Raw genomic sequence first — 17,963 nt, forward strand, 5'->3', positions numbered from 1 at the left:
AGGCAGGAAGCTGCTGCTAGTACAGGCTGGCAAGGGCCATAATGAAACCATGTCTCAAAAAAAGATGGCTATTAAATATGTGAATCGTATTGGTAAAAATGCTTGTCTCTTACAGGTCTCCTCTAGCCGGCCAGATCTCTCTGGCTTTGATGAAGATGATAAGGTATGTATGTTAGGGTGAGTTAGCATATCAACACTTCCTAAGTTCTTTAGAACATACTGTGTGAAGCCAGACAGCAGTGGTGCACACTTTTAGTTCTAGCACTCGGGAGGCAGAGCCAGGCAGATCTCTGTGAGTTTGAGGTCAGCCAGGGCTACACAGTGAGAGCCTATCTCCTAAATAGTTTTTTTTTTTTCATTATATTTGTAATGATTTTATTAAATCTTAAAAAAGAAGAAAATGCTAACGTTTGCTTACTCGATGGTTTTTGTTTTAATTATGTTATAATCATCATTATCACATATGTTTTAAATGTTTTGCAATAAAAGTTTTTTTTTAAAGGCACATACTGAAATTAAAAATTAATTTAAAAAAATTACAGGCCAGGCTATTGTGGCGCAGGCCTTTAGTCCCAGTACCTGGGAGGCAGAGGCAAGCGGATCTCTGTGAGTCTGAGGCCAGCCTGGTCTGCAAAGCAAGTTCCAGGACAGCCAGGGCTGTTACACAGAGAAATGCAGTCTCAAAAAACCAAACAAGCAAACAAACAAAAAATGACAAGAGTTAGGTATAGTGGTACACGCCTTTCATCCCAGCACTTGGGAGGCAGAGGCAAATGCATCTCTGTGAGTTTGAGGCCAACAAGGGCTACATAGCCAGACCCTGCCTCAAAGGGGAAAAAAAATGAGGAGGATAAGAGAGGGGGAGGGGAGGAAAAAGAAACAGAAACTGAAATACTGGCTGCTTTTTTCCCATTCTTTTTAAAGTGACTTTCATCACAGTTGACCTATATTTTTACTTTGCAGGGCTGGCCCGAGAACCAGTTAGACGTGTCTGACTACAGCTCCAGTTTCCAAGATGTCGCTTGCTATGGGACTTTACCCAGGGACTCGCCTCGCAGGAGCAAAGAAGGTGTGGTGGGCCAGCTTCTGGTGAAATTCCACTCAAGCAGATATCTTTAACCAGAATACCCCCGCATCCACTTACTGGATTTCTCTTTGCTTTGTGTTATACATAACAAAATAACAGTTGTACATGCGTGTGTGTAGTGCTGGGGAGCAAACCGAGAAGTCCGTGCATGCTCAGCAGGCAACTCTCTAGCCTAAGAGAATACTCTTGTTATTTAAAATTCTCCAAATCATTTTTCTTTTTCTTTTTTTTTAAAGATTTATTTATTTATTTATTTATTTATTTATTTATTTATTTATTTATTATGTATAGTGTTCTGCCTACATGCATGCTTGCAGGCCAGAAGAGGGTGCCAGATCTCATTACAGATAGTTGTGAGCCACCATGTGGTTGCTGGGAATTGAACTCAGAACCTCTGGAAGAACAACCAGTGATCTTAACCAATGAGCCATCTCTCCAGCCCCCAAATCATTTTTCAGTTCATCATGTTCTGGCCTTGTTTTGAGACACACAAAATTCTCATTCAGTTTTCTTAACCAAAAGAGTATTTCTCTCTCATCTTTTTATATCCGAATGTTTAAGGAAACCTGGTTCAGATACCTAACACAGGTTCATAAATGACAGCAGAAATGAATTTGGTCAGTGGCAACATTATTATGTAAAGACACAGTCTCCTAGTGCCTTGAGGAGACCAGCAGTCTATGAAAATGTAAGTCAATTACTAGTTTCTATCTTATACTTTACCAACCAAACATCAACAATAAGTGCAGCAGGAATTAGAAAGAGAAGGGAAGGAGACAGAGGCCACACAAGGTAAGAAAACAATATAGTCCCACAGTGCCAGGTAGCCCGAGGAAAAAGAGTGGTGGCCCACGTCTTTAATCCCAGCACCCAGGAGGCAGAGGCAGGTAGTTCTCTGAGTTCAAGGCCCGCCTGGTCTACAGGACTACACAGAGAAAACCCTGCCTTGAAGGAAAAACGATATATATATATAAAACCATGGAAATAATATATAGCAAATACAACATTGAGTTATGAATGTCAGAACACACATGCAGAATGTAAAGAGCTTGGGAATTCAGAGGTGTAGAGTCAGCTTGAGCTGACTTGGTCTAGTAAGTGGAGCTTCAGCTGGATCTTGAAAAGAGTTAGGGGCCTGGAGAGATGGCTTGATGGTTAAGAGCACTGCTTCTATTGCAGAAGACCCAGGTTTCATTCCCAGCACCCATGTGGCTGCTTAAAACCATTTGAAACTCCAATCCCAGGGGATCTGAAACCTTTTTCTGGCCTCCCTGGGCACCAGGCATGCATGCAGTACACAAACATACATGCAGACAAAACACCCATAATAATAAAATAATTAATTAATTAATAATAGATTTTATCTCACTGACCAGCCCTTTATTAATTCTTTGTAACTTTATAGACTTACCTTTATCTTATTTTATTATTATTTCCTTTATTTTCCTTATATTCACGAGTCGGGAGTGTGAGTGTGACACAGCACACAACGCTACAGGACGACTCGGGGAGTCAGTTCTCTCTTCCCACCACGTGGGGCCCAGGGATCGAACTTGGGCGGGCAGCTTAGCAAGTGCTTTGCCTCCTGAGCTGTCTCCGCAGCCTAATGTAGCCCTGTTCTTGCCCCCACCCATTGGAATGCTGAAGGAAGCGTTGGCGTGTTATTTTCGCTGTTATATCAGATATTACCATGGATGGGGGTATTAACTTTCCATCACTGTGACAAGCTACCTGAGAATAGTTAAGGAAGGAAGATGTATTTGGGCTCACGATTTCAAAGGTTTTGCTCCAGGATCAGCTTGTGTCACGCTTTAAAGCAAGGGAAGAGCAGACATCAGAGAGGGAAGGGGCTGCAATGGTGGCTGCTTCTCACCTCAAGAAACAAGGGAGAGAAGAGAAACCAGGAACCAGAAACCATACCCTTCGGAGGCATACCCCCAGTGACCCCACTTCCTCCAGCTTAGCTCATACAGTCCTGAACTCATCAGTGTATGTCTCCATTGATGAGGTTGGCGCCCTCTGGGGACCAACACTAGGTTACGGCCTGGCTTCCTGTGTGCCTGTGAACATGCTCTGCTATCTGTAAACTCCTGTCCTTTTTGTGTTCCTCAGGTTGTCCATCCGAGAATCCTCATGCCTTAACAGTCAGCCCTTTTAAAGCATTCTCTCCTCAGCCACCAAAGTTTTTCAAACCCCTAATGCCTGTAAAAGAGGAGCATAAGAAAAGGATAGCCCTTGAAGCGAGACCTCTCCTAAGCCAAGAGGTAAATGCCTGACTTCTCTGCACTGTGCCAAACAGAACGGGATGGTGCTGTCTTCGGAGAGCAGTGGTTTGCAGTCACGTGTCGGACGCTGCATGTGAACATGCATGAGTTATGTCACTCTGTGGAGTCCATTCCCAGAAGCCTTTTTCTCAAGCATGCAGGGCTGTGTGATAGGAGGTTTTTTTTATCATTATTGCCATGGTTTTACTTCTCTGCATCAATGGTGTTTGGGGTCTTTTATATCTTTCAAGAGAGAAAGAGATGCCCAAGAGGTATTTTGAAAACACGACCAGCCTTTGTGTATTTACTTGTTAATAAAACTAATGATGTGTCTTGCCGCAGAATATGTGCATTCCGGTTAGATTTCCCCAGTAGCTTAACTCTGGTCTGTAACATTGGCTGCTTTGTTACTCACACGTAATGAAAGTGGTGGTGTTGCTATTTCTAACATGCACGTACTTAGAGATTTTGGCTGTCATGTCTCTTGTGTGTGATGCATCTGTGTGTCTTAACCTTTGCAGAGCATGTCTCCATCTCAGGCACATAACCCTGGCTGCATTGTACCCCCAGGAAGCAATGGCAGCAGCATGACAGTAGAACACAATAGCAAACCCGAGGAGAAGATTGTAAGTTCTGGAATGTTCCCGTCATATTGCCTGGTGGTGGGTTGGAAGCCCTTTTGCAATCTGCCTTCCAAATGCTTTCAAAGCGATTAAGACACGTGTGGAGTCTTTACAAATGAAATGTGACTCTTGATAATGATGATTTGCATGAACGTAACCTTGACCTGTGATTTTTCTAAATGCTCTTTCTATTTTATTTAACTCATTTTTTACATCAGCTTAAGTGTCCTTAGCTCAGGGGGAAAGGCACCTTTGAGGGCTCTGGTCATTATAAAGGAAAGCATAATAAGATCAGTTTAACTAATACCAAAAATCTCTCCAATGTGTCTGTGCATATTGCCCAGATTCTGAAGTTAATCTACCTAGAGGAATTGCATTTACTTGGCGTAAGTAATCCTGCACTTAGCTGTGGGTGTGTTTGAAAGCTTTCTTGTGTTGCTGCTACCAAGATAATCGTGTAGCTTATAGCCTCTCTGCAGCCATCATCATCAGCCCCCATCCCCATCCCTCTAGCGCCAGTAGCTTTGGTTACCTCCCTGGCAAAATACAGTCCCACGTGGTTGTTCTCAGCCTGACTTTTAGAGTGGCTTGTCTGTACACTCACCACAAGTAAGGTGGAACACTGCCTGCAGAGTTCCAAAGCTCCACCTTCAGAGTGCTGGAAGAGACCGCTCACACCTGAGATGGAAAGTCCAAGGGCAGCCTGGACTGTGGAGCTAGCTCCTGTGTCTGGCTAAATGAATAAAATAAAACATTTGAAATATCATTTTTTCAAGCACCATTTTCCCTGGTACTTTTGATTATAAGCTATACCTCAATTTAAAACCTTTTTTTTTGTTTGTTTGTTTGTTTGTTTGTTTTGTTTTTTGAGACGGGGTTTCTCTATGTAGTTTTGGTGCCTGTCCCGAATCTCGCTCAGTAGACCAGGCTGGCCTCGAACTCACAGAGATCCGCATCCGCCTGGCTCTGCCTCCCGAGTGTAACACCACCACCAGGCCCTTTAAAAAAAAAACTATAGGTTTGTAAGCCTGGAAAGAATCATGTGATTTTTTTCTCTCTGCTTTTTCTCTCCTGTGGCTTCCTAGCCTGGGGAGGGGAGGGGAGGGAGTGGGGACGGACACCAGCCTGGGGCAAGAGGTGGCTGTTTGATGTTGTCTGCTGCCGGTGAGCTGCTGTGTTGAGCAGTGTGAGGAGTCTCATTCCCGGCCAAACAGGGTCAGATCCATTCCTGGGTGCACCCATGTGGGATCCATTAGCTGCGCCACACACTGTGCGGGCACTAACTGCATCTTCAGCTGGTTCTGCAGTGGGCCACTCATCTGCATGCTGAGCTGCTTACTGGGTCATAAAGTGACGACTCAGGAAAAGGCATACCCTTCCTTATGCACTCCTGTTTCCGTTTGTGTGTCCCAGCTACTGATGGGAAAGAGGGTACATGCCGGAGACTGGCTCCTTCACCTCCATGGGTCTTAAAGAGCCACCCCCCCCCCACACCTCACTGTCACCTGTCTAACTGAGAACTGCTGGGTGCACTGAAAGGGCTTTGCCTTTACCCTCCGATTGTCTGGCTGTGTGTCTGACATGCGTTGTCTGTTGGCTGACATGACTCTCATCCCTTGGGTTGTAGAGACAAAATTAAAACCATTTATTTTGGTCCAGCACCACCAGAGACTGCCAGGTGTTCCTTCTGGTACAGTTCACACAGATGTGCAGTTCACACAGATGTGCAGTTCACACAGATGTGCAGTTCTCACAGATGTGCAGTTCTCACAGATATGCAGGTCATGCAGATGTGCAGCTCACACAGATGTGCAGTCCACACAGATGTGCAGTTCTCACAGATGTGCAGTTCTCACAGATATGCAGGTCATGCAGATGTGCAGCTCACACAGATGTGCAGTCCACACAGATGTACAGTCCACATAGATGTGCAGTTCACATAGCTTTCCCACTAACCCAAACACAGAAGGACAAACATGGTATGTACTCACTCATAAGTGGATACTAGATATAAAGCAAAGAACAATCAGACTGCAACCCACAGAACCAGGGAGGCTATATAGCAGGGGGAACCCTAGGATGACTATGGCTTATAATAAGTTTTGGTTTTACTCAATCACTGGGCAAACCTCAATGAAGATTTCAGTATTAGGATAAGAATTTATACTGTATCAAACTGATAATAGAAAAATAAATAAGACATAACTTTCCCATGATTATTTTCCTGGCTTTCCTTTAAAGAGCTTTAAACAGGCTGGGCAGTGGTAGCGCACGCCTTTAATTCCAGCACTCGGGAGGCAGAGGCAGGTGGATCTCTGTAAGTTCGAGGCCAGCCTGGTCTACAGAGCGAGTTCCAGGAAAGGCGCAAAGCTACACAGAGAAACCCTGTCTCAAAAAACCAAAAAAAAAAAAAAAAAAAAAAAAAAGAACTTTAAACAAAGCCCATCCCAGCAGGCAGAGTGGAGGACAGCATCAGATTCTCTTGACCCAAGGCACCTCAAGCAGTCCTTAGGCTCTGTGTGACCAAATGCATCATGTGTGGATGCTGAGCAGGGTTGAGAAAGCTGCCTCAGTGCTGACATGCACTGCCTCAGGAGGGCTGTTGAACTACTTCGTTCTGTCTGGCAGTTCTCGGGGATGTTTTGGTAAAGTCTATGTCCCTTGCTTGCTTGAGCTGGGATTTTTATTTTCTTTGGGGCGCTTTCATTTTATCTCCCCTCTTAGAAATAGACTCAAGCTATTTCCTTCCGATGTTTTTTGTTTGTTTGTTTGTTTGTTTTTTGAGACGGGGTCTCACTCTGGAGCCCATGATAGCCTTGAACTCATACCCCTCCTACTTTGGCCTCTTTTGCATAGGATTGCAGGCTTACGCCACCACGGCTGGTTGTGTCTGACTCTTGCAGCTTGGATGTCTGATTACTTAGAAAGATACGCAGGTGTGTTCCTCAGTCTGCATAAATAAGATAAAAAAAAAAACAATATCACGTTTTTTAGTGTTTTGTTTTTATCCCTTATTGTAGTACAGGGTATTGGACCCAGGGCTGGCCTAGTGAGGGAGAGCTTGCCTGACACCAGCCTTTTATTATGACTTTGAAACAAGGTCTTGCTAAGTTTCCCAGGCTGGCTTTGGTCTCTCTGTGTAGCCCAGGCAGGCCTCTGACTTACAATCCTCTTGCCTCAACCTCCCAAGTAGCTATGATAACATGTGTGCACCATGACCAGCTTTGAGCTCGTCTTTATGTTTTAAGTCATGAGGCATAGAGAATAGAAGTAAAAAAGTCAGCCCCTTTCTCCTGTATCCACAACACCGCTCTCTGGTCTTGCACAGGCAACATACAGTCTTCTCATCCCACTGAAGAAACAGGTCTGGATTGATAGAGCAGTTTACCCCAAGTCACATAGTTCCTGGGAGTAGAGGACAGATGCCCATTTCCTTCAACGTGACTGAGTGCTGTTCAGTGCTTAGCCTCTCAGCTCCTGAGACCCTCAGAGAAGTGTGGGAGCCCCTGGCAGGCAGCCAGCCCTGAACTCGGGCCATTTCTGGCAAACCTCCACAACCTGATTGGAGTGGCGGCAGAAATATCACCTTCGCGAATTAAATGGGAAAACATCGAATCAGAAAGGCAGTAGCTACAGAGAAGCCTGAGAGTTTTGACTCCATGTTCCCCATTTAGGTGGGGTTCTAACCTCTTTTGCTTTTAAGTCATCTGTAGGCAGGTATTCAGTTCGGTGTCCTTAAGATTCAGTAGTCAATGACACTTGGGTGTGTTCCATCTAACTGAAGTCCCCCACCGTACATTGTAAGCCAGAAAACTTTTTTTTCTTCCTTCTTGAAGGCATTTCATCAGCAAACTTTCAATCTCTTTTTAAATGTTGGAAAATACCACACAGTGGTGGCGTATGTCTTTAATCTCAGCACTCAGGAGGCAGAGCCAGGCGGATCTCTGAGTTCGAGGCCAGCCTGGTCTACAGAATGAGTTCCAGGACAGGCTCCAAAGCTACACAGAGAAACCCTGTCTCAAAAAACCAAAATAGATAGATGGATGGGTGGGTGGATGGATGGATGGATGTTAGAAAACTCAAAGGTGTACCTTACTGAAGGAAGGATCATGTCCCTTCTCACTCAGCATCGGTATTCCCAGCCCTCAGGACAACAAAAGGCATCGGGGGAGCTTTCCAGGTAGTTCTTAAATGAAAGTCACATATTAAAATCATTGTTTGCTGGGCCTGGTGATTCACACCTCTAACCTCAGCATTCAGGAGGCTAAGGCAAGAGAAGAGGGTTGCCATGGTTTTGAAGCCAGGGTGAGCTACATAGTGAGTTCTAGGCCAGTCTGGCTACAGAGTAAGACCTGGTCTCAAAAAACTAATTAGCTTAGAATGATTAGATGGTGTCAATTATTTTTCCACTCCATATAAAAAAACACATCAGGCTAGCAAGACAGATAGTTTAATAGGTTAGGTGCTTGATGTCAAGCCTGACAACCTGAGTTTGATCCCTGAGACTTGCCGTAGAAATAGAAAACCAACTTCCACAAGTTGTCCTCTGACCTCCATGTATAGGCTGTGGTGTGCAAGTGCAAACACACACACACACACACACACACACACACACACACACACACACACACTTCCTCTAAATACATACATACATTAATAATGCTTTTTAACTGTCCTTAACAGTATCTATAAGATACAGGGCTAGAGAGATGGTTCAGCAGTTAAGAGTACTTGTCTTTCAGAGGACCCAAGTTCAGTTCCCATATGGCAGCTCACAGCCATCTGTAATTCCAGTTCCAGGAGATCCAATGCCCTCTTCTGGCCTGCTCAGGCAGCAGGCACCCACGTGGTACACAGACACTCGCAAGCGTACATGACACTCATATACATAAAATAAACAGATTAAAAAAACAAATCTTAAATACTTGTAAGAAGAAAATTTAAAACAAAACAAATGTATCATGTGTTTGGCAGAGCCTGAGTTGATAACCGCTTTTGTATATTTACCAATCTTTGCCTGTTCCCAAGCAACTTAATGCTGGAGAATTCTCTTCCTATTCACGCTCTGCCTTCCTTGTTTCCTAGCCAAGCCTCTCTCTGCTCCTCACAGACCCAGGAAAGCAGCCATTGATGAATTGTTAGCATGTTTCTGTGTTACAACATTTAGTGAAATACAGAGTACAGAGTTCTGGACTTTTCTCTAGCCTCATAAATGAGTTCAGAAACTTGGCCAGAGGGCCTGGATCTCCTGCACTCTGCTTCCCTGGCTTGAAGATTGTCAGACCAAACTAAGGTCACTGCTCTGCCTCAGGCAGGCCATGCCTCTTCTCACTGACTGAGAAGAGGGGAAATGTCACAGCTAACATTTGTCCTTCAATCAGTTCCTTTTCTTAAACCAGAGGTGGATGGCCTTCCACTGAGCATTGAGTAAACACAGAAGAAATCAGTGCATTCCTGCTAGGCAACAATGTGCTTCTATTCACAAGTCTCTGAGAAGAAGATACTTTACTGCCATAGATGACAAGATTTGCCTAGCCTTAAGAAAGAGAGGCTTGGTCTAGTGAGTGATACCCATAGTTCCCTGCTCTGGGAGGTAAGGGAGGAAGATTGAGCACTCAAGGCCAGTTTACATAAGGAATTCAAAGCTAGCCTCAACTACATGAAACAGATGAACCAGAGGGGGGAACATGGGATGGGAATGCCTTAACCAGCAAAGTGAAGTATGTCTCAATCAGACAGTTGCTATAAAGAGCTAATGACTGGCTTTGGCTTCCTTTCTGCAGGACTCCGAAGAGGAGGAAAATGAGCTGGAAGCTATTAACAGGAAGCTGATGCACACACAGCCTTATGTGCCCGTGGAGTTTGCTGACTTCAGTGTTTACAACGCCAGCTTGGAGAACAGGGAGTGGTCTTCTAAAGCGGGCCTGACAGACTCGAGTGTCTCGGAGAAAGCAGTGTCTCGGAGCCCCACCACCAGCAGCCTCACCAGTGGCTACTTCTCCCACAGTGCCTCCAATGCCACTCTGTCTGACATGGCAGTCCCTTCCAGCGACAGCTCGGACCAGCTAGCCACCTCGACAAAGGAGGCTGAGTGTAGTGAGCAGGCTGGACCATCACTTGCGCCTGACTTCAGACCAGCTTCAAATAAAGAGGCTGCGGAAGTAGAAAGAGGCTTGGGGAAGGATCAGACAATCACCGTGCCACCCGAGGAAAACAGTGCCTTACCCGAGGGGAATGCATCACCCCAGAGCATCCCTGTGAAAAATTCCAGAATGCCGTGCAGGACTGCTTCATGTTCAGAACTGGATGCTGGCCCCAGCAAAAATGGCCAACTAGCCAGAGAATTCTGCCCAGGAGAGGTGACTGTAGAACACACTACAAACATATTGGAGGACCATTCCTTCACAGAGTTCATGGGTGTGTCTGATGGCAAAGACTTTGATGGTTTGACAGGTGGTTCTGTTGGAGAACCCTCTGGAAGGAGGGAGCTACCAAATGAAACAGACCATAAAAGCGTCCCAGATGGACCCCCAGATGCTGACCAGCTGCATTCCAAGATAGAGAAGGAACAGGTAATCATTCCCAGAAGTGGCCCTTTGGGTTCCGTGTTCTCAGTGAGCACAGCTTACTGGCCACCAGTCCACCAGAGTTTCTCAGCACAGTGAGGTTTACAGGAGAGCTTCATCTGACCTCTGTGATTAGGAAGATGGGTCCCACTGCAGAGTCAGGTCAGACTCAACAGTCAATCTTCATGTGTGTTCCCTCGGGTGTTTATTTATTGGTTCACTCAAGGCAATCTGGTAGTGTCTACCATATTTCATCAGTTCTGTGATTCATTGGTTATCATAGTCTCCATTAGTATTGTATCATGAGGACCTGAGTTCAGGTCTGCAGCACCCATGTAAAAGCTAAGCATAGTGGTTTGCCTCTGTAGCTCCAGTTCTTGGCAGGGAGGTGAGCAGAGAGGCAGGTCACGGGGGTTGGCTGGCTGGCTAGTTAGTTTAGAAACATCAAGCTCATAGTTCACTGAAATCCTGTCTCAAAAATTAAGGTGGCTAGTTGTGTGTGGTAGGGTGCACCATTAATCTCAGCACTCTGGAGGCAGAGACATGTGGAACTCTGTAAGTTCAAGGCCAGCCTGATCTACATATGGAGTTCCAGGACAGCCCGGGCTACATAATAAGACCCTGTCTCAAAACAAGCAAACAAAATAAGGAAGAAGGTAGGGATAGAGGAAGACCTTCCCTGTGGCGTTCATTCATTCGTGTACACACACACACACACACACACACACACACACACACAAAGTGGGCTAGATTAGTATAGCTCAGGGGTAGAGTATTTACCTAGCATGTTCAAGGCTTTGAGTTGTGTCCCCAGCACCATAAAACATTATCTGATGGGAGGTGGTGGCGCACGCCTTTAATCCCAGCACTTGGGAGGCAGAGGCAGGTTGATCTTTGTGAGTTTGGGCCAGCCTGGTCTACAGAGTGAGTTCTAGGAAAGGCACCAAAACTACACAGAGAAACCCTGTCTCGAAAAACTTAAAAAAAAAATTTATCAGTAACTGAGAAACACAGAACATTTTCAGAGATGTTACAATACGAGGAAAAAACACAAATTTTCAGAGTGGAATTGACCTTTTAAACATTGGTGCCCTTAGGTGGAAATGCACATATTTCCAGAGCAGTTGAACTTTGGGCTTTGGGTGTTTTACAGAATTGTTTAATTTTCCACACTGGAGCAAAATGGGTTTCCTTAAGGAAAAGTAGAATACATAGGTAGATTTTCAACTTCTAAGTATTGTCATTTCTTCCAATTCACATTTCCTTTTTAATCCTATGCCTGTGTAAGCTACAGACACATCAAGACTCAGCAAAACAGAGTTTACCAGACAGGCCAGAAGCACCAAAGCCTGGTGAAGGAAGATAGGACAGCCACACCCACGGTGCCACTCCCGGTTTTGCTGGCACACTGTCACTGTCCCCAAGCCTTCTGGACCACAGCTCCAGACAGTGCACTCAGAAATTCTGTGCTTACTACTGGCCTGGAACTCTGGAATTCACACTTCCTGCCTCTGCCTCCAAAGTGCTAGATTACTATCTGGAAGCCCTTTGCCTGGGTAGGGGAAGTCTGCTAAAGTCAGAAAAGAGCTCCCCTGTGTAAGAGGGCTAGTGGCTAGGAACACAGACTCAGAAACTCATTGTTCATCTTGCGCATTGCAAGCCGATGTGAATCTGTGCCAAGTCCTCCATGTCCTTCACACTGATCTTGACGCCAGTCTGATTTTTTTTTTCTTTTGTTTCATTTGTTCTTGTTGTGTTTTGGTTTTGAGACAGGGTCTCTAGCCTAGGCTGGTCTTAGACTCCCTAGATGTGAGGATGACCTCACACTTCTGATCCCCCTGACTCCTCCACCTGTCCCATGCTGGAATTACAGGCATGTGCTACCATCTACTGTGGCAGAGATGGACCCCAGGACTTCCTGCATGCTAGGTGATCACCAGCCCTGTTTGTTTTGATGAATTGGTTAGATCTGAGTTAGATTTTCTTCTCAATACTAAATAATCTGTAGAGGACTATGGAGAAGCCAAATTGCTTCACCCTCAGGAATTGCTCCACCCCACCCCCCAAGGCTCAGCTTCGTAAGGAGTGGAGCAGGGGACATGAAGTTTGCCCAAACCCCAGAGATATCATAAGAGGAGATAGGATGTCCGAGGTCCCATTGTAAGAAGCCCGGCTTGTTGAAAAGGAAAGAGAGGATATAGTCTTTGTTGCCCTGATGGATCGGCACACAGCAAGAAGGAAGAGTTTCATTGTGAAACATCCTAGAATACTGAGTCCTTGCTGAAGAGCTTGGCTTAAATGTAAGATAAACCAGGAGTGGTGGCGGGTGCACACCTGTAACTACTCAGGAAGCCGAGACAGAAGGGGTGTATAGGGTTCAAGACCAGCCAGCACTACAGAGTGAGACCCTGTCCTCAAAATCCTAAAATAAATAATGTGCAGAAATATTGGTTGCAGCCAGGCGGTGGTGGCAGATACCTTTAATCCCAGCATTCGGGAGGCAGAGCCAGGAGGATCTCTGTGAGCTGGAGGCCAGCCTGGTCTACAGAGTGAGTTCCAGGACAGATTCCAAAACTACACAGAGAAACCCTGTCTCGAAAAAAACAGCCAAACCAAACAAACAAACAAACAAACAAGAAAAAAAAACAAAACAAAACAGGGTTTGGGGATTTAGCTCAGTGGTAGAGTGCTTACCTAGCAAGCACAAGGCCCTGGGTTCGGTCCTCAGCTCCAGGAACAAAACAACAACAACAACAACAACAAAAAAAAAAAAAAAACAGAAATGTTGGTTGCATTAGAATAATGGCATTATGGCATGGCAATTTTCTCTTTCTTTCCTTCCTCTCTTTCTTTCTCTCTTTCTCTCTCTCTCTCCCCCCTTTCCCCTCCTTTCTCCTTCTTTCTTCCTTTTTTTTTTTTTTAAAGATTTATTTATTTATGTGAGTGGGTGTTTCCCTGAATGTATGTCTGTGCCCTCTGAGGGCACCAGAACCTCCTGAAACTGGAGTTACAGATGGTTGTGAACTGCCAGATGGGTGCTGGGTATCGAACCCAGGTCCTTTGGAAGAGCATTCAGTGCTTTTAACCACTGTGCCATCTTCAGCCCCTCCCCCTCTTTCTTTTGGGATAGGGTCTATCTACATAGCCCTGGCTATCTTGGAACTTACTACAGGCTGGCCTCTAACTCACAGAGATCCACCGTCTTCTGTTCCCAAGCTCTGGGACTAAAAGTACGCTCTACCCCACTTGACTGACAATTCTTTTTCTTCAAAAAGAATTTTGTGTGTGTGAGGAACTAACTCAGATGCTGAGGTGCATGCTACATGAGCACAAGGAACTGACTTTAGACACCCAGCCCCCACCTAAAAAGTCGGACATGGAGGAGCACACCTTTGATTCCAGCACTCTGGAGACAGAGGCAGGCATATCTCTTGTGGATTGGAGGCCAGCCTGGCCTACATATTGAGTTCCAGGCCAACTAGGGCTACAGAGTGAGACTCTGTCTCAGAAGATGGGGTGAAATTCTACTGAGGAACACCGGACGCCGAACTCTGCCTCCATACACACCTGTGTACAAGTACCCTCACTCACAAGTGCAATGTGCAAATACCATACAAGGGCAAAAAATATTTTACGTTAGGGTGTCTGCTATATTGGAGTTGGTTATGTTTGCAGTATGAATTGGGTCTAGGGCCTCTTGAATGCGAGGCCACTGCTCTACCCATAAGCGACAACCCCAGTTTGTATATTGATTTTCACAAGGTGTTTTGACAATGTAAGTCTATTTGAGAGCTGAAGGCATGGCTCAGAGGGTAAAAAAACACTTGATATGCAAGCATAAGTGTTGGAGCTTGAGTCCCCAACACCCATATAAAAGCTCGGCATGGCTGGGGAAGTCCATAATCCCAATATTGAGGGGCAGAGACAGGCGGGCCCTGGAGTTGCTGGCCGGCTGGCCTGTCTGAATTGGTTTCATGTTCACCTGTTAAGACCTGAGGGGGGTGGGGAGGTGGGAGAGAGAAATCAAAAGGCGATAGAGCGGGACACTCGGTAGTCTCTTCTAGCTTCCTCATGCACAGGCACATGAAGTACATGTGTGTACACACCCATATACCATAAATACACATATACGACAACAGCTGTTTAAAGGACCGAGAGTGTAGCTCAGTGGTATAGTGTTTGTCTAGCATGCATGAGGTTCTAGGGGCAACTCCAAGTACTTAGGGCGGCGCACGCCTTTGATCCCAGCACTCGGGAGGCAGAGGCAGGCGGATCTCTGTGAGTTCGAGACCAGCCAGGTCTACAGGGTGAGTTCCAGGGCTGTGAAGGCTACATAGAGAAACCCTGTCTCAAAGAAAGAAAAGAAAAGAAAAGAAACCAAACCAAAAATCTATTTGGGAGCCTTTTTTCTCTAAAACTTTTTTTGTTTTAATCCTGAAATCACTTAGAACATGGACCACTTCCCACAGATGCGTCACCCAGTTCTCTGAGATTCCATAATGAAGTCAGTCTGGTCTGACCCCTCAGAAAGCCCCTTGGAGCATGGGCCCTGTAGAGTGGTGGGGAGGTGGGGACAAGGAGCTTGGACTCACCAGCCTCTCTATTCCAGGAAGCCTCGGCCACTTGGTAAGAGACAGCCATGCATCTGCAGGCCACAGCTCGGCAGCTTCACGGGTCCCACCCCGGGACAGTACACACCCCATCATCTGACTGCTGTGACCCCGCTCGACCTCAGACCAGCATGGGGGAGTCCTGCACTTCCCCTCCCCGAGGGGAGAAGCAGCACTTTGTCTCACAGAGAATCACAGCCTCTGCTCTTTCCAGAAAGGAAGAGAACGGAAATCTTACCTGAGTGCAGTATTTTCCTTCACACTTCCTCCAAGCCCCCACTGTGTAAAGACCTCCACAGACTACAACTTTATTCTTGTACATTTTTAATCCGTTCTTACTGCAGGCTCTGGAGTCAATGCTCCGATTGTTTTTGTTGTTTTTTTTTTTTTTTATAAATAATATATATTATGTATGTGAATTGTGTATCTATGGTATGTCTGTTCAGAGACATATCTGCACATTAAAATGCAGATAAAAGTGATTTGTCGAAAATCACAAGGTACTGGACTTTGTTACAAAGCGACCTGATGACTGCTTTGACAAGAGCAGATGAAAAAAATATTTCATTATCTAAGAATGAGGTTCTGAATCCCTCTTCACAGAAAAGGTTGCAGGCGCTGTTCTTTATAACCAAAGAACTCCTATGAGACCGAACGTCTTTGCTGTCCACTCTTGTTTTGTGTGAGTGCATAATCTCACTTCCAGTCTGGTGCCATACTACCCTTGGCTACCCAGCCGTGCGCTACCCTCCTCCCTGCCCCACTTCCTAAGCACACGGAGAAACGGCTGTATATAACCTTTGGTCTTCCACCTAGCCTGATACCTGCTGACTTGATCTTGACCATTGACAGTGGCTGGGGCTCCTTCTCTCGCCTAGCATTTCCCATACCCCGTTCAACCCATCTAAGCAGGTGGAATGCACAGGGCAGTATTACAACAAGCAAACCGAAGCTGTCCCAAGAGTGGGGGAGGGGCACTGGGGGAGGAGTCTAGATTGGGGGCTTCTTTATCAATTTGTTTCAGATTGGTAGATTCCGTTGTGGTGTGGTTTTGCCATTTTTGCTTGATTCTGGAAAACAATGAAGAGATGGACTGAGCTATCGCGTTCATCGGTTTGCACGCCACCTGGTTTGAGGGGGGTTGAATACGGACCACTCTGTTGTCCTAGTTTTCGTTCTCAAACTCTCCTGCAAGCGGAGACATTGTAGGAGTGTGTGTGCAGATTTTTACAGACAATTTTATGTACTTATTCTGTAGATGCCTGTGCAGTGGACCTCGTGTACAGCCACACGTGTGTTGTGAGAGAAAGTGAGAGCATGTGTGCAGCCTGCTGTACTGTTTTTAAGTTCTTAGCGTTGGTGAGGGAGATACGGGAGATTTTATTGAAAAGCTGCTGTTTTGTGTGTCTAGTGAGCTGACTGTAGTATTTTACTACCATCTGTCTAAAACAAAAAGAAAAGCTGTAATTTATATTCCCTTTCAACTTTATTGTATTTAATTGGTACAGATTTGTGTGTGTTTTAGAATACAAACTGTCTAATTCAGATTTTAAAAGATTGTCTGTTCTTAATAACATTACCATGGGATGGGGTCAGAGTTTAGAGGATAAAGTGTTGACTGTGCAGGCTTGGGGACCTGAGTTCAATACCCAGAACCCACATTTAAAAAAAAAAAAAAGCTGGGCCGGGCAGTGGTAGTGCACACCTTTAATCCCAGCGCTCGGGAGGCAGAGCCAGGCGGATCTCTGTGAGTTCGAGGCCAGCCTGGGCTACAGAGGGAGATCCAGGACAGGCACCAAAACTACACAGAGAAACCCTGTCTCAAAAAAACCAAAATAAAAATTAACTAACTAATTAATTAATTAATTAATTAAAAAGCCGGGCATGGTGGTGCTCGATGTGTAATCTCAGCCTCAGGGAGTGGCTCACTGGCCAGCCAGCTTAGTCTCATCAGTGAATCCCAGACCAGTGAGAGATTCTGTCTCAAAAAGCAAGGTGGACAATGTCTGAGGAGTGACACCAAGATTGTCCTCTAGGCTACATGCCCACACATGCTATTAAGTTCAAGTCCAGTGTATTGTATTCGCCTGCATACATACCACTGTGGTGATGGCATCAGTGAGGCCTACTGACAGTCATTGATTCATTGAGGACTTAGTGTCACCTAGGTACTGTCCTAGGCACATACTTTGATCTCACCTGACAGGTGCTATGGACGCCAGAGTTAGTAAGTGTTGGGTAAATGGAGAGCCAAGGCAGAGGTCGGCAATGGAGTTGTGGCAAAGCCGGAGTTCAACCCACATCTCTGCTGGCCTCCTCCCTTTGTGCTCTGCCCGATAGCATGGCCTAGAGGGGCTCCGCTTGAAGAGGGCGGCAGTGTGTGGTGTGATATGACAAACTGCCGACTGTCCGGCAATTCAGGGGGCTTCTGGCACAGGTAGGACATGAATTGTCTCAAACAAATCTTTACCACAGATTGCAGGACCTGCCGCCACCTGTGGACCAGTGCTTAAAGATGTCCTTGCCAAGTCTTTGTGGGAAAGCAGCTTTTTTGAAGTTTCCAGGAAATGGAGCCAAAACTCTCTACATCAGTGAGTGCCTGATGTGGACCTCCAGGAGAAAATAGACCAAGGGACTGGAAAAACTCATTTAAATCTTATACAGTAGGCTGAGGGAAGAAAGCAGTTATGTGAGCTATTAGTAAACACTCAAACAGTTTAGGGCGCTGGGGAGATTGCTCACTCAGCAAAGTGCTTGGTGTTGAAGCATGAAGACCCAGGTTCAGATCCCTAGTGCTCCTGTAAAAACGTCGG

At 45.7% G+C, this 17,963-nt stretch overlaps 1 protein-coding gene across 6 annotated transcripts in view; it reads left to right on the forward strand.

Annotated features, from left to right (window-relative positions):
- Kif13a (kinesin family member 13A) overlaps nucleotides 1-16,705 on the forward strand; it is a 185,093-nt gene extending 168,388 nt beyond the window's left edge. For 3 of the 6 annotated variants that reach the window (XM_028867682.2, XM_037205759.1, XM_037205762.1), the window contains 6 exons: nucleotides 116-163; nucleotides 964-1,069; nucleotides 3,200-3,351; nucleotides 3,873-3,977; nucleotides 9,758-10,546; nucleotides 15,150-16,705. In XM_028867682.2, coding sequence (XP_028723515.2) covers nucleotides 116-163; nucleotides 964-1,069; nucleotides 3,200-3,351; nucleotides 3,873-3,977; nucleotides 9,758-10,546; nucleotides 15,150-15,170 — 1,221 coding nt within the window. In that variant the 3' untranslated portion in view covers nucleotides 15,171-16,705. Of the gene's footprint in view, nucleotides 1-115; nucleotides 164-963; nucleotides 1,070-3,199; nucleotides 3,352-3,872; nucleotides 3,978-4,318; nucleotides 4,361-9,757; nucleotides 10,547-15,149 lie in introns of those variants that run through there. The other 3 variants (XM_037205760.1, XM_037205761.1, XM_037205763.1) reach the window with 3 other exon arrangements.
- Nucleotides 16,706-17,963: the final 1,258 nt, after the last annotated feature.

Source organism: Peromyscus leucopus, chromosome 5 (assembly GCF_004664715.2).
Source record: "Peromyscus leucopus breed LL Stock chromosome 5, UCI_PerLeu_2.1, whole genome shotgun sequence".
Classification (NCBI taxonomy): domain Eukaryota; kingdom Metazoa; phylum Chordata; class Mammalia; order Rodentia; family Cricetidae; genus Peromyscus; species Peromyscus leucopus.